Below are 26,272 nucleotides of genomic sequence, written 5' to 3' on the forward strand. Positions count from 1 at the left end.
TGAAAAACCAAAAAGGTGTCAGGTTTGCATGAAATTACACACTCAAATTTTGTACAACGGAATCAGTAGGAACTTTTTCAGAACAGAACGAACAGAATTAGAAAGTTTTGTGAATACAATTCTTATGTTTATCTGGCAGCACTGAAATATACAAAATCCACTAAAATTTTTCTGAAAAAAATCTATACAAAAGTATTGCATTTTGAAAATAACTATTCCAGTTTTTCGGTATTTAAACTTAAATAAAAGAATTCTATAGATGGATGACTTCAGAGCCAGACATCGTGGGTTCAAACCCAGCGGTCGGCTCAGAAGTTTTTTCTAAATCGCCAGCTTAACTGAAGCCACCTGTGCGATAACATGAGACAATTTTCAACTATGTCTCCTCCTCTGTGCCACGTAGTTCAGTGTTGTATGTTCTTCTCTCGTTCTTTCTCTCTTTGTCTTTCTGTGTTGTATTAATGTCTTGTGTTGTATCAGCAAAATGGACCTAGATTCCGAAGCTGCAGTGTTTCTAGTCCGGAGATTTATCTTCAGACTAGTTTAATATGTAATGTAATGTAAAAGAATTCTGAAAAAAAGATTTAGCCCCCTTTTTCACGCAAATGTCACGTACATATGTATATTATTATTATTATTATTATTATTTTACTATGCCATTTTACCCGGGCAAATTTGATAAGTATAATTTGAAGGCGTTTTGAACATTAAATATTTTAAATACTTTTTGGATTTTTTTTTTTGCTGGTAAAGTAAAAAAAAAAGAGAAAAGTATATAATATTTATTTTTGAATATTAATTTTTTTTTTTGAGATACGAGATATTTTTCTTAAAGGGGTTATTTTAGGCCATCTTCTCCTAACTTGCTAGATAAGTTGATTCTGAATTGAGTTGCAATCGTGAGGAGGAGCTGGTTTAAGTGCGGTAAGAGTCCCACTTCCCACGCTTCTATGAGCACAAGTATTCCGGTCCTCCTAGTGCCTAACGGTTTTTCGAAGCTGCAAAAGGAGTTGTATACCTAATTAGTATTTATCCAAATCACTTTCCTAAAAACTAGTAAAGTGAAGTATTTTTTTAAACAGCACATAACAAAATTAACTGCTGAGCATTAACTAATGTGGCATTCTGCTGCCACCATCTCCTTAGCGTTCACAATCGACACGATAGAATTAATTTTCGAATTAATTTAATTTTTTTTTTTTTATTTCACTAAAAAGCTTAGAGACGTCTTATTTTTTTTTTTTAATACCTAATCACAGAGCTTTATTGCAATAACATATACGACAAGCAATACGACAGGTTAAAGAGTTGTGTTGCAAAACAATGATTTGTAGTTGATAATCACCGATAAGCGCATTAAGAATGCTTTTATCATAATTTTCTGTACATCAAGAATTGTTAAATTTGTTGTTAACAGATCCGATTCGCGCATAACAAGTATATTGACTATATAATCGAACTAAAATCAATTTATTCAACTTTGCGTAACTAATGTGCGTTATGCAGAAAAATAATAATTGCGTATTTATTAAATGTATATAACCTTGCAAGGCTTAACAAGTTTTAAAAAAATCAATAAAATAATTAAAAAAAAAAAACTACAAAAATAAAACATGCAATTCAATTTCGTAGCATCAGTTGTGTTTGTGATAGTTTTTCTTTCAAAAAAATCCTTTTCCCAAGTCAAAAAAGTTCCCAGATCACCATGTCCGGATAAATTTCAATATATACGTTCGGGAAATGAACGGATTGGATTAATAACAATCGCCGATCCTCATTTTGGCACCACTAAGCTGCAAGTTGAGTTATCACAAAAAGGAACAGAATATGTAAGACTTTTTAATAACTGAGTGTAACATAGATTTTACAAAGTACCTAACTAACATTTCTTATTCACCCCCAATAGAAAGAAAAATTTCCCCTTAAATGATTCAAGATCATTGATGTAACATCTTTCACAGCCATCACAATTGTTTTATTAACGAGTTAGATCAACTGTTAAATTAGGAATTTTAATTGGTTGTAGACAAGAGTTTCCAAGTACCTATCTAAAGTGTTATTATAACAATTAGTTACTCATCTTCGTGATTCCTGGGATTTTATTCATTGAACAACAGGTTTCACGATATATATGTAGTTATCATTCTTATTGTAGGTACACATTTTTTTGTTACTGATGTTACTGATGCAGATCGGCATTTCACTTCAGATCGCTATATTATTGATATAGGATAGAAAGATTCTATGGCCAAAGTGTCAAAATAATCATTTATATCGTCGGCTTAGAGGTAAACCTCTAACTAACTCCATTTTTGGTCGAATTTGAGTTTGATATGCAGTTTGAAAGGTCTAATTAAGGCGCATTGTCTGACATCAAAATTTTCGTTCAATTCCACTTATTATTTTATACTCTGCTTGGTTTCAATCAGCCCTATTGTGAATTTAAAATGGACAATATACCCGTAATATTTTTATTTTTTCGGAATTATAAAAGCTTTTGCAAGATGCAATTTTCACTCGAAGGGAACTAACATTTTCCGCTAAACTGGATCAAACAAAAAATTACACTTTTACATTTCAGGACTTTTTGTGCCAGCATAATTTCAACTTTTTTTAACAGTTACATATATTTTTGTTGTGATTTCATTACTTTTTGCAAGGTATTGCTATAGAACATAAAATCTCTATAACTGATAAAAATTCAGAAAAAATGGGCGGTTACCACGCCCCTTGTCTAAAATTAACAAATTTTAATTTTTTTTCTTTTGTTTAAACTACCAAGTCTACCATTCTAACAAATTTTAAGATTCTAGGACAGTTAGAAGTGCTCTTTAATATTTGATGAAAATTCAGCGGAAATAGGCGGTTGCCACACCCGCTGCACATAGGAGTATTTGCAGTAAAAACCTGGTCATAAGTCTATTTTCTGAAAATCAAAATTGACACTAAAAAGTTTGGCAAAGTGGGTGCAAAATAAACACGTGTCAATATGCTGCACTTATTTTTTTGTTTTTCGATCGTGTCTTGTTAAAAAATGAGTTCAAAGCTAACTGTTACATCTACCTCATTTTTATTTCAATGCAAAGTACTTTGGAGGTGTTATTCAATATGCGATATCGAAGTATTGTGATAGATATTTAAAAAAAAACTACATGGAGAATTCATCTTCAGTTATTTATTAACGATATCAATAAAGTTTTGGAAATGTTTGATGGTGTTTTCTCTTTCAATTCTTGCTTAGAACAAGTATATAAAAACTTATTATTTTTGTTAAGCTATTATTTGAACTTTAATGATTTTGTTTTAGTATACCCCTTTATTCTGCGATGAATTGAAACTTATGAGTTAGTTAATATATTCCTTAAACCAATGCAACAAAAATTGGGTGCTCTTAGGTGCTCTTTCGAGAATTGAGGGTCAATTAGTTTTTCACTTTCTGATAGAAAATACTCCTTACTTTATGCAACGTTTTTTTTATTTTTAAATTAAATTTACTGATGTTATTAGTGGATTTTATTTTGGGTGATCTTAATTAAGGTTGGGGAAGAGAGAAAAGAAACTGAGAATTGCGTATTAGGGATGAGGAAAAAAAATTGAGAAAAATAAAATCGACCGGCGGAGGATAGGCCATTAATCAAATTTTTGAGTTTTTGATGGAAAAATAAAAATAACAAAAACTAGGTTTGTATTGTGTTTTCTTGTAGGAATATTCATTTTAAACAGAAATACTAATAAAAACCACGAAAAATTATTATGGCCAGGTTTGTGATTAAAATACTCGTATTTGCGCTGGTTAAAATTATCAAATTTTAATTAGCTTTCTTAGGTATAAACTACCAGTTCTACCATCCTACCAAGTTTCAAGATTCTACGATAATCAGAAGTCCTCTAAAATATTTAATGAAAATACAGCAAAAATGGGCGATCAACACGCCCCCATTCCAAAATTCTCAAATTTAAAATTTTATTTCTTACTCGCTCTACCATTCTACCAATTTTCAAGATTCTACTATAATCAGAAGTGCTCTAAAATATTTTATGGTTACCACACCCCCTGAATTGAAAATCTCAAATTTTCGATTTTTTTTCCTTTGTATACACCAAAAGGCCCATCAATGTGCCAAATTATAAATTTCTACGATAGCGGGAAGTTCTCCATAATTTTGATGATCTGTCAGTGAGTCAGTTACGGTTTTTTCGATTTTTGAAGCCCTACATATATCTCAGAAACTACTCATCGTAAGAAGCTGAAATTTTGTCAGGAGTTTGATTTTTACCAGCTTAACAAATGAAGCGAGTTTACAATTTATGACATCTTTGGTATGGAAGTAAGTGGGGGGTTGAAAATGGCCTGAGTTGTTTCCTGTAAATAAGGCCAAAGTTCCTACAGAACTTGGCTGGAAACTACTGTGCCCCTTGATTTTTCTTCTTCACCAAAATTTAAGTAAGAAAAGCTGCTAAAAAAATTAAGATTTTATTCCCTTAAAGCCCTTATTTAATATTTAATAAATAATAGAAGAAAGGTTAATGTTTCATTAATTAATTTATTAACAATTCTAGCCACGTAAAAACAAATAAATTGCACGACTGGGGTCGCACGTACTTGCTCTTATGGTAAAAGTAACTCTAATGTTAAAGCTTTTTACTGAACAAAATTAGGGAAAATTTTATACTTTTAAGGGATTTCATAAGTACACCGAAAAAAAACCAATATCAATTTAACATTTTTTAAATATCAAATTAACATTTTTTAAATATCAGCAAAAAATGCTCTATAAAATGTGTTTTATGATAATAATTAAAATATAAAAATAATATTTTTACTATCAGGATGAATATCATCCTGATAGTAAAATATCACATTTTTGAAATTTTTTTTTTAATATTTTATTATCAATTTTTCATTCCAAATTATTGAAAAATATTAAATAAAACACTCTTAATTTGTACTAATTTGAAGGCGCTTTGTGTTTTTTCGAAGTAAAACGTAAAATCCAGTCAACATTGATAATTTAATTGTCAAAGTGAAACTTTCACTATTCACCTAAAATTAAAAAAAATGTCAAAATGATATTTTTATTGTCAAAGTGAAATTTTCACTATAATTTTAAAATTAAAAAATGTCAAATTGATATGATAATCATATCAAAATTGATATTTTAAATGTTGGACGACTTATTATTATCAAAAATTTTTTTCGGTGTAGTGTAAAAAAATAAAATCTGTTTTTATAATTGACTAAACATCGTTTTTAAATGATCTTTTAGACAAAACCTAGTATGTGATTTGATTTCTTGTACAAAAAAGAATTTTTATAAAAAAAAATCGAAAATCGCTAGAGTCGTTTTTTTTTTAAATATAATAAAAAAAAGTTGGTATGCCATAGCCATTTTTAGGAAAAGATTATTCAACACATACAAACGAAATTTCGATAAAGTTCATCAACCCGTTATCAAAAAATTGATTTTCCAAAAAAAAATTGATAAATTTTTTAAAAATCCAAGAACCTGTTTTTTTTGAAAAATTTTAAAAAAAATTTAAAAATTATATAAAGAAGTGATTTGCTTCAAAGTTGTGGTAGTAAATACTTTATGGGTGACTCACTAGAGGACAGATTGAAATATAAATTTCTCGTAAGCGACAAAGCAGATTTCAATCAAAATTTTTGGAACATTTTTTTATATAAAAATTATTTTTTTTTAAAAACAGCTCTAACGATCTTCGAACATTTTTTTTTCTCCTTTAAAATTAACTTTAATGGAGTAGGAGTTAGCAGGTTCACACTCTAATCCGAATTTGACTGACCTTATCTATTGTTTTTTTTTTAGACAACTGCTGGGCAATTAATATTGAGGAATGAAGATAGAGTGAGTGAAATAATAGACGAAGAAGAGCCATTAACATATAAAGTGATTTTCCCTCTTCCGAATGTTATTCCTCGAATTACTTCTATCAAAGTGGATGATTTTGAGATATGTCCCGGTCGGCCATGTAAGATAATGCTCTATTGTATTTTGGAATCTTCAATAAAATAACTTTATTAATTTTAATTAAAGACTCAAGACCAAGTACAAATATAACATTAAAACATCGTTTAAATGTAATTGAAGCAACAGGTGACGAGCCAGCTATTGTGTCAATACTACCAGAGGGTAAGTAAGAAAATTATTAAGTGTTTATAATATTTTTATTTTTAAATTAATTATATTACAGAGTCTGAAATCAATTATTTAAGAGCAAATGACGATTCAAATTCCAACGGCGGACCTAGTTTCATTGATAATGGCGATTCAAGTTCCAATTTGAATTTCGCTCCCGTCGCTACCAAATTACCCTCATCGATACCACCTACAACTGCTTCTACTCAAAACACAAATAACGCCGAAGAATTAGAATTTACAGCGAATGCGAAAAATCCGTTTTTAAAAAAATTCCAACCAATAAGTATTAATCTACGTTCAAGGAATCCACCACCTCCCGCTGTAATCATAGACGAAGACGAACCTGAACCTACAACACCAACACCAATGCAATTTATCAATTCGATTTGTGGCCGAGAAAACGTTAAAAAAAATGCCATAAAACTTAATATAAATGGTGAACCGATAGCCAGTTCAAGATTTCCATGGATAGTTGCAATTTTCAAAAAGACAAATGACGATCGTCAATTCCAGTGCGGAGGAAGTCTGATTTCGACAAAAACGGTTGTAAGTGCTGCTCATTGCTTTTTTGATGGACTTGAAACACTGCCAGCTGAAAAAATACTGGTATCCTTGGGTCGGCACAACCTGTCCAATTGGTCAGAAATGGAGGCTTTTAATGTTGATGCAGAAAGAATCATAACACATCCGGATTTCCAACCGAGGTTATCCAGCTATGATGCAGATTTAGCATTGATTCATCTTAAGCAGAGTGTTGTGTAAGTATTTTTCAATACTAACAAATTCAAATAATAATAGTTAAAATATTTAGGTTTACAAATTCAATTAAACCAGTTTGTTTGTGGCTTGGAAATACTGATCCTCGTGAGATTGAAAATGTGTCTGGAATAATTATTGGTTGGGGCTCAGATGGGCGTCACAGAACAACAACAATTCCAACACTGGTTAATGCAACTGTCGTTTCTAGAATAAGTTGTGTTAGATCAAATAGGGATTTTATTTCACGGACATCAGATCGAACATTGTGCGCTGGAAATTTAGACGGAAGCGGGCCGTGTACTGGAGATTCTGGTAATGGGTTAATGATTAGACATCAAAACAAATGGATGCTTAGAGGAACGGTGTCAGCTGCTGTTGGCATACCAACGCGACCATGTATATTAGATCAGTACGGAATATACTCAGATACTGCGATGTTTAATGAGTGGATTGAATCGAATATGATTGTGTAGAGCTTTAATTATTAAAATTCAGCTTAAAATTAAAAATAAAACAAATATAATTTTTGTATACACTAACAAAAATTTTTTTTAAATACACAATTGGAACTACAGAATAGCAATGCTTTAAATTTTAAAAATAATCAAAATAGGCTTCTGCTGAGGAGGACATTCCAGAGGTTGAAACATCAAAGAAGAATATCCTTCGAGATATCTGAGAGCTGCAAAGTACGGCATCTTATTGAAAATTACTCAATTCCGAATTACTATGCAGCGCAAATAACAGGCAAGTAGCCAGAAAGGGAGACTTGAAAACCTAAATGATTTTCAGATTCAAATTTTTGTTAAGGCCCAAAGCTCTTTTAAGAATATATGCAAAAGAAAATTCCTAAAAATTATTTTGCAATTTTGTATAGAAACAGAGGGGTCTTTCAAGCAAAGTACACATAATAAGGTAATATCTTCCGAACGTTGTTAAAATTTGTTTGTCAAATATGGGCACCAATCTGTCAGGTCCGCCTTTAATTTTTATATTTCAATCGCCAGTAAACAGGAAATTTTTGATTTAATTTTTAAAATGTCATTTGAAAAAATTATATAAATTGAAAAATAAAAAAATTTCTTCGTGTTTCTTCTCGGAAAATTGTCAATAATTGTTAAAAAAAATTAGTGGTGGGCGTGGTTTTTCGGTTTTTGGGCGTTTTTCGTCGGTAATTTAAAATTAAGAATTACGGTAGCTGACATTGGTCGCCCAATTGTCATGTTTTGTACCTTTTTATGTGTACTGTGTCTTTCAAGAACTTCGGAGACATTCTCAATTTCTGTAAAAACAAAAAAAAAACCATCATACAATAAAATAAAAAAAAAATAAAAGAATTGAATTTTTTAGTATACCTACCTATTAAACGTTTGTTACACTTTTTTCAGGATTTCTCAAAAACGGCTCGACAAATTCTTTGCAAATTCCATCAACACTGTTTAAATAATGTTGCATTCTAAAATTTTTAATTTCCTTGTAAATTTAAATAGTTTTCTGATTTTCTGGATGAGTTGGAAAATATTTTATGAATATTTTATGCTTCCTTCAAGTGTAAATTGGTAATTGGTACCATTTCGAAAGTGTTCTTTTTAATAAAAAAAAAAAAAAAAAAACTAGAATGAGTTAGGCCCCTGTTTTGGACGTTTATCTCAAGTAGATTCTTGAAGGGTATGTTTAAATAGCTACGAGCTAATTGAAATAAATTTCGTAAGTCAATTCTGCACCTTATACACATAGCACACATAATATAAAATATCAAGGAGTAATATCAGTTATGGCATGGGTAGGGACCTAATAACGCATGTCAACAAGAAATTTGTGCTTGGTTTGTGACTATAAAAATATTAATAGTATATGTTGATACTCATCTGGAAAACATTTTTTTTTTTATTTGCTTTTGCAGCCAGCAGAGCAATTTCCAGTATTCAAGTAAATCTGTTTTTTACAAAAATTATTGTCGTGCGTCATTTTGGCAAAAACTCGAGAACGTCTAAACCGATTTGGCTGATTTTTATTTTGTTTTCTTCATTTTAATGCTGTTCATTTATAAAACATATTTTTTATGTGGGGTATTCATTATAAACAAATTTGTAAAGGTGATTATAAGAACAGATATTCTTCTTTCAAAAACTGTTTACATTTTCCCGATATCTCTTTTATTGCTCGAGATATCTTAAGTTTCAGTTAATAAGCTAAAGAGAAACTAAACTTAATCTAAGGTGACACTGGTGACAGAATTTTTGCCACAAGAACCAAAATTTACTTTTCTGACGGTTTTTGTGGTACTGAACTCGAATCCGCAATTGAAAAAAATTCCATTAGCCTCCGTTTTTGAAATATAACCGTTATAAATAAAACATTTTTTTCAAATTTTTTAATAGAATTTATATTTATTTATTTATATTTATATTGCGGATTCGAGTTCAGCAACCCAAAAACCTTCAGAAAAATATATTATGGTTCTTGTGGCAAACAAAGTTTAATTTGGTTGGCCAGTGTTGTTTCTGATTCAAAGACCGCTGCTTTAATTTTAAATATCTTGGGCAGTAAAAGAGATATCGGAAAGATTTATACATTTTTCAAAAGAATAAAACCAGTTCTTATAGGCACCGTTACAAATGTATTCATAATGAATTCCCCACATAAAAACATAACCTCGAATTCAGCCAAAATGCATTTTTGGCATTTTCTAACGGTAATATTTCATAAACGGAGGCCAATAACAATTTTCTGACTTTAGATTCGAAATCAGCACAAAAACTATTAGAAAAGTATATTTTGGTTGTTGTGGCAAAAACCTTGTTGACCAGTGTTATCTATGTACATTTTCTTGTACAATGTACGGTTCTTGCACTCTATAGCCCATAAAACCCAAAAAGGACAAAAATATTTTTAATTTTGTCGACCTGTGTAATTTATTAATTATCTTACGATAGGTATACAACTTTGCCAATTCCAATTTTTTTTTTGTCTATACAGATCGAAAACGGTCTGCCAAATCGAAAAACCGTTAATGTAACAAATGAAGGTAATTAAAAGATCTACAACTTTTACTACGAACTAATTTTCAAAAAGCTCAAATAAAAGAAATATGACAAAAAATAAGCACCCTTTGACGTGTTTAAAAAAAAAAACACCCTATAACTAAACGGAATGGATAGTCGAAAAAAGTTATTTAACATATTAATTTAAAAATTTTGCTGCATTTATTTTTAGTCTTTAGAAAATGTGTTGTTTCAATGTGGAAATTTTACTTTACCAGTACCAAATCTATCTGCTTGAATGCAAAAAGATCAATCGTCTGATATTTTTCTTGGAAATTCAGAGCTTTTAGAATTTTTTTTTTTTTTGCTTTATAAAGTATTATCTCTCTAGATGTTTGACCTTTGAACTTTTTAATGATTGATAGATTAGCCATAAGAAACGTGGTATAAATCTATTTATATTTCTGTATTAAAGACATAATATAAGCAAATACAGTAAAGATGACCACACTTAGCACAAACAGGGCCGCTTTTAAGCAGAAAGTTAACAGGTTGCAGCCTATTTTTCTGCATAAAAAACAGGAGCGTATCAACCTTCCTTTTTTGAAAGGAACTCGGAATTCAAACCAATACAAAAAAATACTTAAATTAAGTCAAAGTTAAAGATTAAAAACATCTCAAGAAAATTAATGAATAAAATAAACTCTTTTTCTAAAGCCAACAGTGTACGCAAATGGATATATGGATGGATAGAGCTGCCTGAAAAAGCTTCGTTAAAGCGTCAATTCACAATGGATAGTAGGGCCTACTTAAGTATAAGCTTTTCTTCTTCCTAACCTGCTTCAAATATGAAGAATTCTCATGTAACAGAAACAATCTTTAAAATATTATATTGATAATCCCAAATACGGCCCTGATACTGACTACAAAGGCTTGAACTCAAACAAGTTTCGTGTGATTTTTTTGTTTTAATTCTTGAAAATATTCGCCCATGGTATACGCTGGAATACGAGAAATTGTCTGTGAAATTATTTAAGCTGGTTCATTTGAGCTTTCTACCGCGGGATTCACAAAGAAGATTCTCTTGATTAAAATTGCAAAAATATTGAATATTTGAAATAATTAATATTGAATCTTGTAATAAACGACAGTCAAGATTATAAACTTGCTGATGCTTATTGCCGGAGCTTCTTTTTTTTTTTTTTTTTTTTTCTTCGGTAATTCCATGTAATTTCCTAGAAAGGAACAAGTTATTTATACTTAGTATACACATATATGTAATAAATTTACAAACAAACAAAATAACAAATTTTATTTAATAAAAATAATTGCAATATCAATGGACATTACTAGTTAACCAGTACTTAGTTAAAGTGTAAACATATTGAAATTCTATGCTTATTTTTGTTGCCATCAATAATAATATTTTAAGAACTTTATATGAATTGTTTTAGTTGCTAGAAAAAAAAAAATAAAAAAACACACACCAACTATGATTTTAAGAAGTGAATTAGTTTTTGTGATAATAATTGCATTGTTTGTTTGCAATTCATTATCAGCTCCAGATATACCCTGTCCTTCAAAATTTCAATATGCTCGATCTGGTGACACAAATTATGGACTAATTACCATAGATAAGGTAGATTATGGAGATACGGTTGTTGAAATCGAATTATCACAGCCCGGATTATTAAACTCGGTAAGCATTTAAAAAATAGTAGTAAATTAATTTTGAAATCTTATTTGAATAAATTTGTATTTTAAATAAGCTCTTTAACCAAGTTGAAATTCATTCATAAATTTTCGTTATTGGTGAATGAAGTCAAAAATAGAATTTGTCTATAGTTTTAATCCCTAATACAAAATCTTATTATAAATCAAATCTACACCATTGTGATGCTTTTTCGCCGCAGACATAACACGTTTTATAGAAACCGAAATTATAATTTAAAATTCAACATTAAGCCAATGTTCAAGTCATAAATATTTCTCATAATTATGTCCACAAATAGTCCACACTTTTGAGAAAAAAAAAAGAATTTTTGTTTATAAAGGTCTCTAGATAAAAAATTAAAAATATACAAGACAGGTTAACGCAAAAGTTGGCACCCAAGGTTCTTTGGGTTTTTTTTTATAAATTAAACACTTCATATCTACTTTAAGACTATGTTTATTTTTTTATCAAATAATGATGACCGTTTATGAACCCTCATCTTGTCAAAATTTTTGAAGATTACACGGTGTTACAAAAATGAGGTTTTAAAATATACGCGGGCGGAGACCTATCAGGTTTTGTAGAGCTAGTCGCACTGAATACGAAACGGTATTTGAAAATCCCCTTACACCCCCAAAATCTGGAGTTACGGGCAAAAAACGGTTTTTTTGGACCTTCACCCATTGAAAAAATTCTAGCTTCGACAATTTACCCATTTTCGATTTTTTTACAGTTTCTGATAGAAGATAAATATACCTTTTTAACAATGTATAAAACATGTAATTTGGTTAAACCACTTAGAATTTATAAGATGTCAAAGTTCAAAAATTCAATTTTTTTGGTCATTTGCCCAACTTCGGCATCAATTTAAAGTATATGTTTTCAAAACAACATGCTATTTAAAAAATATATTCTAAGATTATATCTATTTCACAATTGATCGAGGTATTTTTTATGAAAATCACTTCAAAATTGGCTTAGAAAAAAAAATTTTTCGATTTCAACCCAGATACAGAAATTCGAACTTTTAGGTATAGAACAAAAATGTTGTTTCGGCACGTAGTAGGATGACTTGGGCGCCAGGATTTGATGAAAGGTTTTTGTAGAGGCGCTCAATACAAACATTTTTTTCTTTGAGAGGGGGTCTATCTCCCCCCGTTTAGGTGGGAGGGGTAGTTTTCTAAAAAAAATTATCAAAATAAAAAAAAATTATTAAAAAACAACGGTAACACTTATAGTAATAAATGATACTATTTCCGAAAGGCGAAATTGTACATTTAATTTTAATTTTTAAATCAATATATTATAACCAATAGTTTTTGAAATAATCGATTTCAAAGTTAAAAATAGGCGTAAAAAAAATTTTTAAAACTCATTTTATACTATTTTTGTCCAGACTGTGAATTTTAATAAAAAAATTACTCACACAAAAAACTGACTCAATTGATTCCTTACCAAACAGTGAAAACCATATGTTTCTAGTTTTTGAGAAAATTGAAAAATTATTTTATCAGATTTTTCTTTTTTCAAAATATTTTTTTGGTTTTATTTGTTTTTATTTTTCCTATTATTCGTATTCATCTCAGTTTTGGAGGACTTATTTCTCATAACATGATCTATCATATGACTTCAAATTTTTAATTATTATTAATTAAAGTTTCCACACATTTTAAGATACTAAATGACAAAAACAGGAAAAATATTGAAATCCTGCAGTTTTTAGTAAATTCCACATGAACAAAAGCCCCTTAGTTAAGGAAAATGTAAAATCTCAAGAAAACTATATTTAAATACATTAAAACAAATTTATACGTGTTTTGTAATTGTATATACTATATTTTTCTATCTTACTTGTGATACACCATTCGATAAACTACCTTGTAAAGCTTCAGATTTGTTTCTCCTAGGAACAAAATTATACTTTTCTTATAGTTTTTGATGTGCTGAGTTAGAATACAAAGTCAAAAAAATTCTATCACGTCAGGATTTTGAGATATACGCATTAAAGAATCACAAAATCAAGTTTTTTTTTAGAAAATCTCAAAAAAAAAACTACTATATCTCAAAAACGAGAACTGACCGAAATTTTTTGAATTCGGATTCAAAATCAGCACACTAAAATCCATTAGGAAAGTATACTTTTGTTCTAGGGGTAAAGAAATATGAATTTTTAAAGATCAGTTTAGTAGGTTTGGCATATCTTACCATAATATGCCAAACCTACTAAAACTTTTAGTAGGTTTGGCATATCTTATCATAATATGCCAAACCTACTAAACTTACTTAATAATACGGAGAATAAAAGAGATATTGAGAAGATTGAAACTGAATTTGAAAGAAAAAATAAGTCTTTCATAAACCGTAACAAATTTAGTTGAAAAAGATTACCTTATGCGAAAATATTGCCTCGAAAACAGCAAAAAAAATGGGTTTTTGAGATTTTCTAACGGGAATATTTAAATTGCTATAAATAGGTTCCAGTTGAGGTTTGAAATTTATTTTGAAAAATCAAATAATCAAATAAAGGTTATTGGTTGAGGTTTATTTATTTTTTTTTTTTTATTATCTCTCAATGGTTGAGATTTTTACAAAATAATAAATGGAAAATAATCCCTGAAAATAAATCAAAAATTGTCAATTCAAAGGAAAATGTCGAATATGTTAAAAATGTTTTTATTTTGCAAAAAATAAATATGGAAAGAATGTATTTTGTTACTTTATATATTAAGTTTAGCTATAATGATAAACTCTCGCTTTAATAGGAATTGTCTTATATAGAATAATTGCATTGATATGATTTCAAACCTTCATGTAAATTTATTTTAATTTAGGGCCAATTTTTCAATAATCAGTTAAACAGTCAGTTAGTACCTACTTATTCCCCAGATAGAGAAAAAAATAAATTTTTCAACAGTCAGATAAAGCTTATTCCTAGGAATAAAACTTTTAATAAAGACATAAAAATATCATCTGCTTGTTTCAGAGACGAATACAAATTTTTTAACGTCATTTTTTTTTTAGGGTAAAAACTTTTTCCCTAATGGTTTTGGTTAAAAAAAAAATATTTAATATATCCATTTTTTTTTTTTTTCTAAAGAACCATCCAAAGTTGTATTCTCCATCATCGAAATGTCAGATCCGATTTATTCTCCAGTTCAATTATATTTTTTATTAAAATTTTACTACACAAGTAAAAGCCACCGCATCTTCGGGGTTTTAAATTATAATTTTTTTCTTTTTTTTTCTTATAGTTCAAATTTATTTATATTTTAAATTGCTTATTTATTGTATTGTTGTTACTGAGATAATCAATTTAAATATAAGTTAATTCCCGTATCAGCAATTATTTTGTGGTAATTCCGTCGGAATTTCCAATAGAGCTCAATACCAGCAAGCTGGCATTTAAAATTTCATGTGGTTTTTTTCTATACAACCTTTGATAAAAATAACAAACATCATCTCAAATACCTTTACAACTAAAACCCATTAAAAGATGTACATATTATTTCAATTTTTTTTTTATTTGTATTCGAAAATTAAATTATGCTTATAGAAATACGTAATTATTATCGTTAGGATTAAGATTTTACATTTCTATGAGAGTGAGTTTGTGTTATCTTGTGGATTTTATAGTTTAGTATGTAAATTAACTTTTTGAATTAATAGCTGAAAGGTGTTTAACAACATTTATAGAATAATAAATCAAAGATATTAAGATTAATTAATTTTAATGTGGATTTTGTGATCTAAGAAAAATTATGAAAATTTTGTCCATCGTGTTGTTGTATTTTCTTGACCAGGATATACAATTTAATTAAATTCCTCTGAAAGAGCACACAAGCTGCAAATGTGCGACACTTTTTTACCTTATGTGAGACTTAAAATAATTAAACCTATTTTCTATTCTTTGACGTTTTAACGAAATTTCACTTGCATCGATCAGAGGAAGATTTAATTTAGGATTTTAATGGAAGTAAATAAGCGCCTGAAAGCTGAGTAAATAAGAAACAAACACTAGAACAACTTTTCTGGGTCACTGTTTAAGTGCAATGCATTAAAACCTTTTTTAAAAAATCGATTTTTTAAAGGAAATTTCTGCAAAAAAAACTTTATTACTCAAAACAAAAATCAAAATCTTTCGAATCCTCATAGCTTTAAATCTATTTTTTATGTATACTACACTTTCTGGCAAAGATAAAAAGATAATTTTCTTCAAAATCTATGAATAAACTATAAAGATATGACCATTTTTGTAACGATCAATATTTTCGACTTTTTCTGTTACTTTTTGAGTTTTTGTCTATAACTTGAAAAGCAAGCCGATTTTCAAAATTTTTATTAAATAACTTTTTGTAGATAATTGAATTTCCTATCGATATGTATCTTTTAAAAAAAATAATTTAAAATTGAAGTATTTTAAAAAATGACATTATTAGGGTTTTCGGATTAACCGCGTTTTATATACATAAATATAAAGTGAGTTCAATTCAGTACTCACCCCGAACGTTTCGCTTCAAATTACAATGAGCGTGGTCACCGGGAAACAGTTTCCCGGTGACCACGCTCATTGTAATTTGAAGCGAAACGTTCGGGGTGAGTACTGAATTGAACTCACTTTATATTTATGTATATAAAACGCGGTTAATCCGAAAACCCTAATAATGTCATTTTAAAAAACTTTAGAAAAACTAATTCAAAAAAGAGAAAAAAGCGAAATTTTTCATGTTTTTACAAATGGTCTGTTTTTATCATTTGAACATTTATAGATATGCAACATGTAAAGGATAAAATAGAAAATACTTTGTCTTTCAACATAATGGTTACAAAACTTGAATAAGGCTAAAATTGGATAAAATATGAACTTTCAAAATCTAGTATTTTTGGTCTTTTTGAACCATTTTTTTCTTTTGATTTTTGCTTTCAGTAATAAAGTTTTTTTTCCAGAAATTTTCTTTAAAAAATCAAGTGACCCAGAAAAGTTATTCTAGTTATTGTTGCTTATTTACTCAGCTTTCAGGCGCCGGCTTTTTTGTTCAGATTAGTCGTTTATTACTCAAGATTTAGCCCGAACACTAAGTAGGCTGGAAAAAAACAACGACAGAAAACTTTGAAAAATCATATCTCGAACCTATCCATAAATGTTTTTTTAGATAAGATTTTCGAGTTTTCTGGGCTCAAATCTATACGAAAAGTACAACCGCACCTGTCCAAATTTTTTTTTTTTTTATTTTTTTGTTAACTAGTGTACCTAATTTATTTTCATACTCAAAATAATGTGAATTTTGTTTTTACTTCAAAAAGTATCATAATTTTTAAAATCTTTCATTAATTTTTTTTTGTATTATTTTCTTAAGGATTACGCAGGAAATCTCAATTTAAACTTTGATAAGGATAAAATTTTCGATTACATCAACTCAGGAAGTGCAATTACGTATAAAGTTGATTTTCCAATTCCAAATGATGTTCCTCATGTCAGTTCTATTCTTTTAAATGGTGCTAATATATGTTCCGGTCCTAAAGGTAATAAATAAAGTTTTTTTTTTCAAATTCAAATAGATATATAATTTTGTCTTTTTATTGTTTTTTTAGTTTCTGGAACAAGTACAACAATAACACTGAAGCATACTCTAACAGCTTCTGGTTCATCATCAAATAAACCTAAGCCAGTTGAACCACAAAATAATAACATTAGACCAACATTCTTTCCATTTTTTAAGCCAGTTGAACCATCACAAAATAACATTAGACCAACAATGTTTTCATTTTCGAGAAATGTACCATGGATTCCTACAACAACTAGTCCAAGTAGGTTATAAAAATTTATATATAAAAATAGACAAATTTATTCATGAAAAATCTTTAAACAGGACCACGTTTTGGTTTTCCAAGCTTTTTAAGAAACACTTTTACTCAACCAACAGAGAAGTACTCACGCGACAGCAGCAATCCATTTTTCAACAGTGATAATGGCTATCATCATCATGTTTTATCAGTACCATTAACAACAAGTACAACAACAAGTGAAAGACCAACTTATAGTTCAAGAAATTACCCATCTTTCTTGGAAGCAATTAGGCCACACGTTGATCCTCCAGCAACTACAAGTTCAACAACTCCACCAACTACCACCACCACAACTACTACTACCACAACAACAACAACAACTCCACGACCACCACCTCCACCAATTCCTCAATATATACCACCTCCATTACCACCAATTGCTGAATTTGTACTGCCTCCTACTAGATCAACTACTATCCAGATGACTCAACAATACCTCAATTCAGTTTGTGGTCAAGAGAACATGAATTTCTCAGTTAAGAAACTTGCAGTTAAAGGTGATATTATACCCAGAGCACGATTCCCATGGATTGTTGCATTATTCCAAACGAACAGGGCGGCAACACTCTCATTTCAATGTGGTGGTAGTTTGATCTCATCCAGAACCGTTATCAGTGCTGCTCATTGCTTCTATTCAGGATACAGTATGATAAGGAGTGAAGATATATTAGTATCGATGGGTCGACATAATCTAACCGATTGGTCAGATAGTTATATAATTCACAGTGATGTCGAACAAGTTATTCAACATCCGGACTATAGACCGGAACTTGTTAATATCGATGCAGATTTAGCTATTGTTTGGATGAAAAAGAGTGTTACGTAAGTTGTTAATCAGTGTGATCTAAAAATATCCTGAAAATTAAACTTCTTTTTCGTCCATTTTCAGTTTTTCACATGCAATACGACCGGTTTGTATGTGGAAAGGACCATTAGATGTTCGTGATATTGAAGGAGTTTCGGGAATTGTTGTAGGCTGGGGACGCGATGAGAATAATCATGATGTTACTACTTCGCCTAGATTAGTTACAGCTAATATAGCTACAGAGATAACATGCATAAGATCGAATGATAAATTGTTTTATTTAACTTCAAATCGAACCTTGTGTGCTGGGAATCGGGATGGAACTGGGCCGTGTAATGGTGATTCGGGAAGTGGTTTGATGATACGAAATCGAAATAAATGGATGCTTAGGGGAACAGTATCAGCTGCATTGGGTAGTGATGTTGATCAATGTAATTTGAATGAATATGTTGTGTATACTGATATTGCAAAGTTTATTGGATGGATAAATGCAAATATGTTACTTTAGATATAATTTTTAAACGTTGTATTATAAAGTTGTAAATAAAGGGTGTCCCAAAAGTAATGGATCAAACGAAATTATGCTGGTGTGGCCAACTTTAGGGCTCTCAGAATTTGGTAACTTGTTCATCCCAAATCCTTGCGGTTTTCGATTTAGTGCAGTTTTTGTGAAATTACAAAACAGTATTTTGCTTCCTCCGTTCCCAATTGATTTTTGTTTTTTACAATTCTTTCACTAAAACATTGTCTAATAATAATTAATAATTAATTAATCAAAATATTTCTTGTTTCATACGCCATTTTGCTGCAAATTAATTAACAGTAACCCTCTGAAGGCACACCTCTTTTTTGCGAATTTGGTTTATACATTTTCATGTCACTAGAACTTTTTTCGGTCTTTCTATTTTATAGAGAATCATATATGAAATTAATGTAGAATTTTCCGAAGAATTCGAATATTGTATTCACAATACCAAAAAATGTATTTTCACCCTTATAAAGACAGTTTTTTGTGACCACTTTTTATTTTTGTCCTTTCAACACCCTGAAAAAATAAAATGCACGACTGGGGTCGCACGTACTTGCTCTTATACTAAAGTAACTCTTATGTTAAAGCTTTTTATTCCAGAAAATTAGGAAAATTTTATTATTTGATATTTTCAAGAAATTTCATAAGAAGTGTAAAAAAATAAAATCTGTTTTTATAATTAATTAAACACCATTTTAAATGATGTTTTTCAAAAAACCAAGTATGCCATTTTATTACTTGTATAAAAAGGTATTTTTAGAAAAAAAATTTCGAAAAACGTTAGAGCCGTTTTTTAAAAAAATAATTTTTTATATATAAAAAATTTCTAACATTTTTCAAAAAAAAAGTTGGTATGCCATTTTTAAGAAATAATTGATTTACGCATAAAAACGAAATTTCAAAATTTTTCACTAACTCGTTTTCAAAAAATTGATTTTTCAAAAAAAAATTTTGAAACATTTTTTAAAAATCCAAAAATTATTTTTTTGAAAATTTTCTAAAATTTTAATATTACTTTTACTTAAACGCTTTTGTATAAAAATTTTCGTTGAAATCGGGTTAATCTTGTACGAGATATTCAAAAACCAAAAAAACCGTTCTATGGCAGGTACCGTTAATAACGGTACAAAAAATATTTTTTTTATTTCAAAAGTTGGCTCTTATGGTAAATACTAAACACAAAAATTTTAATCAAAATCGTTAGAGCCGTTTTTGAGTTATTTGGTTTGAATTGAGAAATTTGTATGGGAGGTACACTTTCTAAGAGAGATAAAAAAAAAACAAAAAAAACCAACTTTCAGAATTCCATAAAAATCATCTGTACCAAATTTGAAGAAAATCCGTCCACCCGTTTAGGCTGTGGAAATGTGTACAGATGGACGCACAGACGCACAGACGCACAGACGCACAGACGCACAGACGCACGGACGGAATTGCGAGACCCACTTTTTTGGAATTCTCCATCATCGTAATGTTGGTTTTGATTAAAACCTCAAATTTTTTTTTCGACACGAAACCAATACTTGCCCTATTGAGCAAGTAAAAATTGTATGATGTGACACTGGTTTATTATTTTGAAAACTTGCCGTGGTATTGCAGTTTTCAAAAATGTATTAAAGTTTCCAAAGTTGAAGTTAAAACTAAAGATATTACAATTTAAAAGCAACAGAACAGGGCTTTTCAGAGAAAAATAACAAAGAAAAATAAACACATTTTCTCGAATGTTGTTTGTTTATTCCTTTTTGATAGTCTATTTAATAGACCCGAGCTCCAGAGCAAAAATAGAACAAATTCGTTCAAGACTTTTTATTGGCAATTATGATTCCTTGGCATACAAGAATACTCCAGCCAAAAGTGCTACTAAATCCATTGGTGCATTTCTGAGAAAACGGCAACACTGGTCGGTTTTCAGTTTTTTTGATTTAACTCGAAAACCAAGCCTGGCTTTGAAATGGTTCAAAGACACTTTTCATAGCAAATTAAATTTTCTGTCAAGTTAAGATGGTTAAAAAATTTTAAAAATTATTTTTGACTAAAATTCTAACCTAAAATCAAAGAAAAAAAAGTTAAAAAAATGACAATTTTATTTTTTTTTACTAAATCAAGGGGCATTTTGTGTATGTAGCCGAGACGTCCAAACTTTGTACTAATGAAATAAAGTAGAGGTAAAATCCTTTGATAATATGCAATTTTTAATTTTTTTTGTCAAGAAACAACTTAAATGTACCTATTCAAAAATTAGCACTTTTTCTAAATTTTTGACTTTTTTAGTTAAAAGCAAGTTTTTGAAACTCGATAAAATCGTATTAATTGGTAACTTTTAGACTTTTAAAGTAAACATACTTCGAGGGATTTATGTAATATAAACTAAATATGACAAACAAAAAAATTTATTTGCATCCTTATGGCCTTTTGTGCAATTTTGTGTATGTGCATTTTTATAAATTCGGGTCGAATGGATGAACGGAGAGCCATTAGCTTTGGTCTATTGCATAGAAGAACATTTAATACCAACTCTTTTACTGCTTTCAATGGCCTGAAAATCAATTCTTGTAAAATCCGCGACCAACAAAAAGTTTCTCTTGAAAAACGAAAAAAATACTCTATTGAGTTTGAAACAAAATAGCTCAGGCAAATTAGTAAATCAAATTGCACTTTTCGCGGGACAAATTTTTTTCATGGAACGTGTTTAGGTGAATGTCCTTATCGTAAAAGTGAATTTTTTGGGATGATAAGATATCGGGAACAGCCGCCATCTTGGAAAAGAGGTCGGTGCCGTTTTTATTTTATAACTCCATTTTTACTCATTTAAACCAAAAATGTCCGAGGATAAACTTATTATCAATTAAATTATCTAAAAAATGATATGCAAATGAATTCCGTGAGTTAGTTAAATTCAATTTTATAGTCGGTCAAAGTCCGGGTTCTTCTCGCAAGGTTAAGGCAATATGACATTTTTTCAAATATCTGAAGAACTTTTGATTTGTTTGGGATTTTCTTAAAGAATGAATTATAGCACTTTTAATTATCTATGAAATGAACCCTTTATTGTTTTTGTTACCATCACATAGTAGAAACAACCAAACGTCGAAGTCATGATATACGATTTTTTAACTGAACATACATATTTGGGATTTCAAGAGTTCAAATAAACAACCAAAAACTAAACACAATAGTCTCGAAAACATAACGGCTTACACACCTCATATCTTGAGTAATACTTATCGTAATGCTGAGATTGAGGTGTTCATGTTTAGGAAAAATGACAGGGCATCAGTTCTTATATTTAGAATTTTAAATAGTGTCACTTTAGCTTATTCACATTAATTGGAAAATTCACTTCATTTAAAACCTCGAAAACCATATAAAGGTTAACATTAAAGATTTCAAACTTTGAATTCAATATTTAGACGAATATAGTTAAAAAACTGTTTACTTATATTTTGGTTATGCCTCCACTTCAAAATTTTGCTCGGTCTAATAGAAGAAAACTTGTTATTTTCTCACTTTTGACTAGTAGAATGTGAACTTCGACGTTAAATGGCTTATACAATATGTTGGTTACAGTAACGATAAAGGGCTCATTTCATAGATAATTAAAAGTGCTATAATTCATTCTTAAAGAAAATCCCAAACAAATCAAAAGTTCTTCAGATATTTGAAAAAATGTCATATTGTATTAACCTTGCGAGAAGAACCCGGACTTTGACCGACTATAAAATTGAATTTAACTAACTCACGGAATTCATTTGCATATCATTTTTTAGATAATTTAATTGATAATAAGTTTATCCTCGGACATTTTTGGTTTAAATGAGTAAAAATGGAGTTATAAAATAAAAACGGCACCGACCTCTTTTCCAAGATGGCGGCTGTTCCCGATATCTTATCATCCCAAAAAATTCACTTTTACGATAAGGACATTCACCTAAACACGTTCCATGAAAAAAATTTGTCCCGCGAAAAGTGCAATTTGATTTACTAATTTGCCTGAGCTATTTTGTTTCAAACTCAATAGAGTATTTTTTTCGTTTTTCAAGAGAAACTTTTTGTTGGTCGCGGATTTTACAAGAATTGATTTTCAGGCCATTGAAAGCAGTAAAAGAGTTGGTATTAAATGTTCTTCTATGCAATAGACCAAAGCTAATGGCTCTCCGTTCATCCATTCGACCCGAATTTATAAAAATGCACATACACAAAATTGCACAAAAGGCCATAAGGATGCAAATAAATTTTTTTGTTTGTCATATTTAGTTTATATTACATAAATCCCTCGAAGTATGTTTACTTTAAAAGTCTAAAAGTTACCAATTAATACGATTTTATCGAGTTTCAAAAACTTGCTTTTAACTAAAAAAGTCAAAAATTTAGAAAAAGTGCTAATTTTTGAATAGGTACATTTAAGTTGTTTCTTGACAAAAAAAATTAAAAATTGCATATTATCAAAGGATTTTACCTCTACTTTATTTCATTAGTACAAAGTTTGGACGTCTCGGCTACATACACAAAATGCCCCTTGATTTAGTAAAAAAAAATAAAATTGTCATTTTTTTAACTTTTTTTTCTTTGATTTTAGGTTAGAATTTTAGTCAAAAATAATTTTTAAAATTTTTTAACCATCTTAACTTGACAGAAAATTTAATTTGCTATGAAAAGTGTCTTTGAACCATTTCAAAGCCAGGCTTGGTTTTCGAGTTAAATCAAAAAAACTGAAAACCGACCAGTGTTGCCGTTTTCTCAGAAATGCACCAATGGATTTAGTAGCACTTTTGGCTGGAGTATTCTTGTATGCCAAGGAATCATAATCGCCAATAAAAACTCTTGAACGAATTTGTTCCATCCAAAAGGGTCTATTCAATAGACTATGAATAAAAGCCTCGATTTTTGTTTGTTATTTTGCTCTAAAAAACCTCTGTTAAAAATTAATATCTTTCGTTATAATTCCAACTTTGGAAATTTTTATACTTTTTTGAAAACTGCAATATCGGGACAAGTTTTTTTTTTAAATAATAAATTAGTGTCACACCATACAAAATGTTTGCGGTGTGTTGCTCTGAAATAAAAGTAAGAAGTTGAGTTTTTATAAAACATGGAACTGTTCATTAATTTGCAGCAAAATGGTGTATGAAATAAAAAATATTTTGATTAATTAATTATTACTTATTATTAGACAATGTTTTAGTAAAAGAATTGTAAAAACAAAAATGAATTGTGAGCAGAGGAAGCAAAATACTCTTGCAAAATCGGAATTTTTCGAAATTTCACAAAAACTGCACTAAATCGAAAACCGCAAAGATTTGGAATGAACAAGTTACCAAATTCTGAGAGCCCTAAAGTTGACCTATCAGCATATTTCTTTTGATCCAATAATTTTTGGACACCCTGTATATTATATATAGATTAATTAATTAAGTTATTATTATTAAAGTGAAAGTGTTAAAATCTTGCCTAAATTAAAGAAATTATTTACTTTTAAAGTGTGATATCTATTTTTCTACATAACCGAATTGTTTTTATTCTTTTTTTTTACATTCTTTTAATAAAATAATCTTTATTGTAAAATATTTTAAGACCTTAAAATAAAAATAAATACGCTGATTGTTAACTACAAACTTTGTTTATTTGTGTTCATTTTGTTTATTATTTATTTGGCAACCCAGAAAATTAAAATTTGAACAAACAAAAATTCTGAGTAGAAATAATACCCCCGAGTTCTGAGATCTTAGAAACTTTTTTTTTTCTTTACGGACAAATATTTATTTGAGAGGATCACCGGGTTCTGAGGTGCGCATCATCTTTGGGTTTTGCCAATTGATTTCTAGCCCCTAGATTTCTGCTTCCTTTCCATATCCATGATCCTACGTGAGAGTAAGCATATGGTAATCGAGATCTCTTAGTTTTTAACCTTTTTTTGTAAATAAATTTATCACCAATGAAAATGAAATAGGAGACAGTATTTAACCCTGCCTGACTCCGCTTTCAGCCAAGCATTGTTTTGATCATATAGGAATTTCAGCGAAATTTCACGAAACTTTGTTGTTCCAGATGTTCCTTTATACGGGCTATTTTTGCTATTATTTTAAAAATAAAGGTTTATCGGTTGAGATTTATTTTTAAAAATCAAAAATAAAGGTTATCGGTTGAGATTTAAAAAAAAAAAAAAAAAATAAATAGAAAATAAATAAAAAAGGTCAATTTATAGGGAAATGTCGAATATGTCAAAAAAGTCTTTATTTTGCAATAATACATATGAAAAAAATGTTTTTTCTTAGTTTATGTACTGAGTTTAACTAATAATAAACTCTCAAATTTCTTTGACCCAAGATTATATCTCTTTTCGCATAAAATAAAATGTAAAGATGAAAATGTCCTTACCACTGTGATTTGAGTCACTGGGACGACAAGCATATACAACCAATGCAATTTGGAATATTTCAGAAGACGGATGTTCTAAAAGTTCTAATTGATAAATTTGTAGATGAGATTTATTTTTTTTTTCTCAGCGATAAAATTCACTGTTTGACCGAAAAATAAAAAAATACAAAATATTTGACCGAAATTTTTCTTTTTTAAAAAATAAAGGTTATTTCATGACCTTTATTGAAAATGGCAATAAATAAATGTTATAAAGGAACCTTTCAAAAGGTTGAGATTTATTTCAGATCTCTGAAATAAAGCTTTGTTATATTAAAAAAACAAAGTTGAGAATCCCTGAAAATGAACTAAAAAAATGTCTGGATTATATTACCTGTTTGTCTTTTCGATGCAGAGACGCATCCTGGAGCTATCCTCCACGTCCTTCCTAAGCTTCACATTGTTAAAGCACCTTGGCTGTCGTTCTGTCGATGTCGTTTGCTCAGAACTCACCAGTAAAAATTCATTCGTTAAGGAACCCCTCGGTTCAAAAGCCACCGGTCACACCGCTAATAAATTTAGGCTACATATCAAAGCGATTCATTGCAGAGAAATATTTTGAAATATTTGACCAAAAAATAAAGAACATCATAATTATAAAAAATAAAATGTAGTTTCTGATTTAGAAACGGTCTTTTTGTGTGAAAACAAATTAAATCATTCGAAGTAAAAAAAGCACGTATACACCACAGTGACCATCATTTATTATACATAAAATTAAACTTATTGGTACGGCTTTGGTATTTGCAGATATTTCATAGGAAATTGAAGAGCAGGATGTTTTCTAAGTTATGCAAAAATGATGACGTTACCAATGGATTTCTTGATTTCATTTTTGAAAATTAATAAATAAATCAGTTTTGGTTTAAATATAAAACAGATAAAATCATCTCGTCAAAATATTTACTTCAGAAAAAAAATTTGATGAGATCTAAAGTAATTGCATACCGCATCCATTCGTTATAAAATGAATAAGTAGTTATGATTCATGAGTCATGAGCTTTTTTACCTAGAAAAAATGGGAATTCTTATGCTACTGGAAATTTATAACTAAATAACTTT

General features: G+C 29.3%; 1 protein-coding gene across 1 annotated transcript; it reads left to right on the forward strand.

Moving 5' to 3' along the window:
- The first annotated feature begins 1,304 nt into the window (after positions 1 to 1,304).
- LOC129915124 (uncharacterized) lies at positions 1,305 to 18,832 on the forward strand. Its single transcript, XM_055994588.1, has 10 exons — positions 1,305 to 1,829; positions 5,829 to 5,991; positions 6,057 to 6,152; positions 6,214 to 6,919; positions 6,973 to 7,392; positions 11,354 to 11,603; positions 16,973 to 17,138; positions 17,208 to 17,423; positions 17,486 to 18,284; positions 18,352 to 18,832. Exons 1-10 carry the CDS (start codon positions 1,614 to 1,616, stop codon positions 18,773 to 18,775), a joined length of 3,456 nt encoding a protein of 1,151 aa, XP_055850563.1. The 5' UTR covers positions 1,305 to 1,613; the 3' UTR covers positions 18,776 to 18,832.
- The last annotated feature ends 7,440 nt before the right edge of the window (positions 18,833 to 26,272 follow it).

The sequence above is a fragment of the Episyrphus balteatus genome, chromosome 3 (genome assembly GCF_945859705.1).
Source record: "Episyrphus balteatus chromosome 3, idEpiBalt1.1, whole genome shotgun sequence".
NCBI classification, from domain to species: Eukaryota; Metazoa; Arthropoda; class Insecta; order Diptera; family Syrphidae; genus Episyrphus; species Episyrphus balteatus.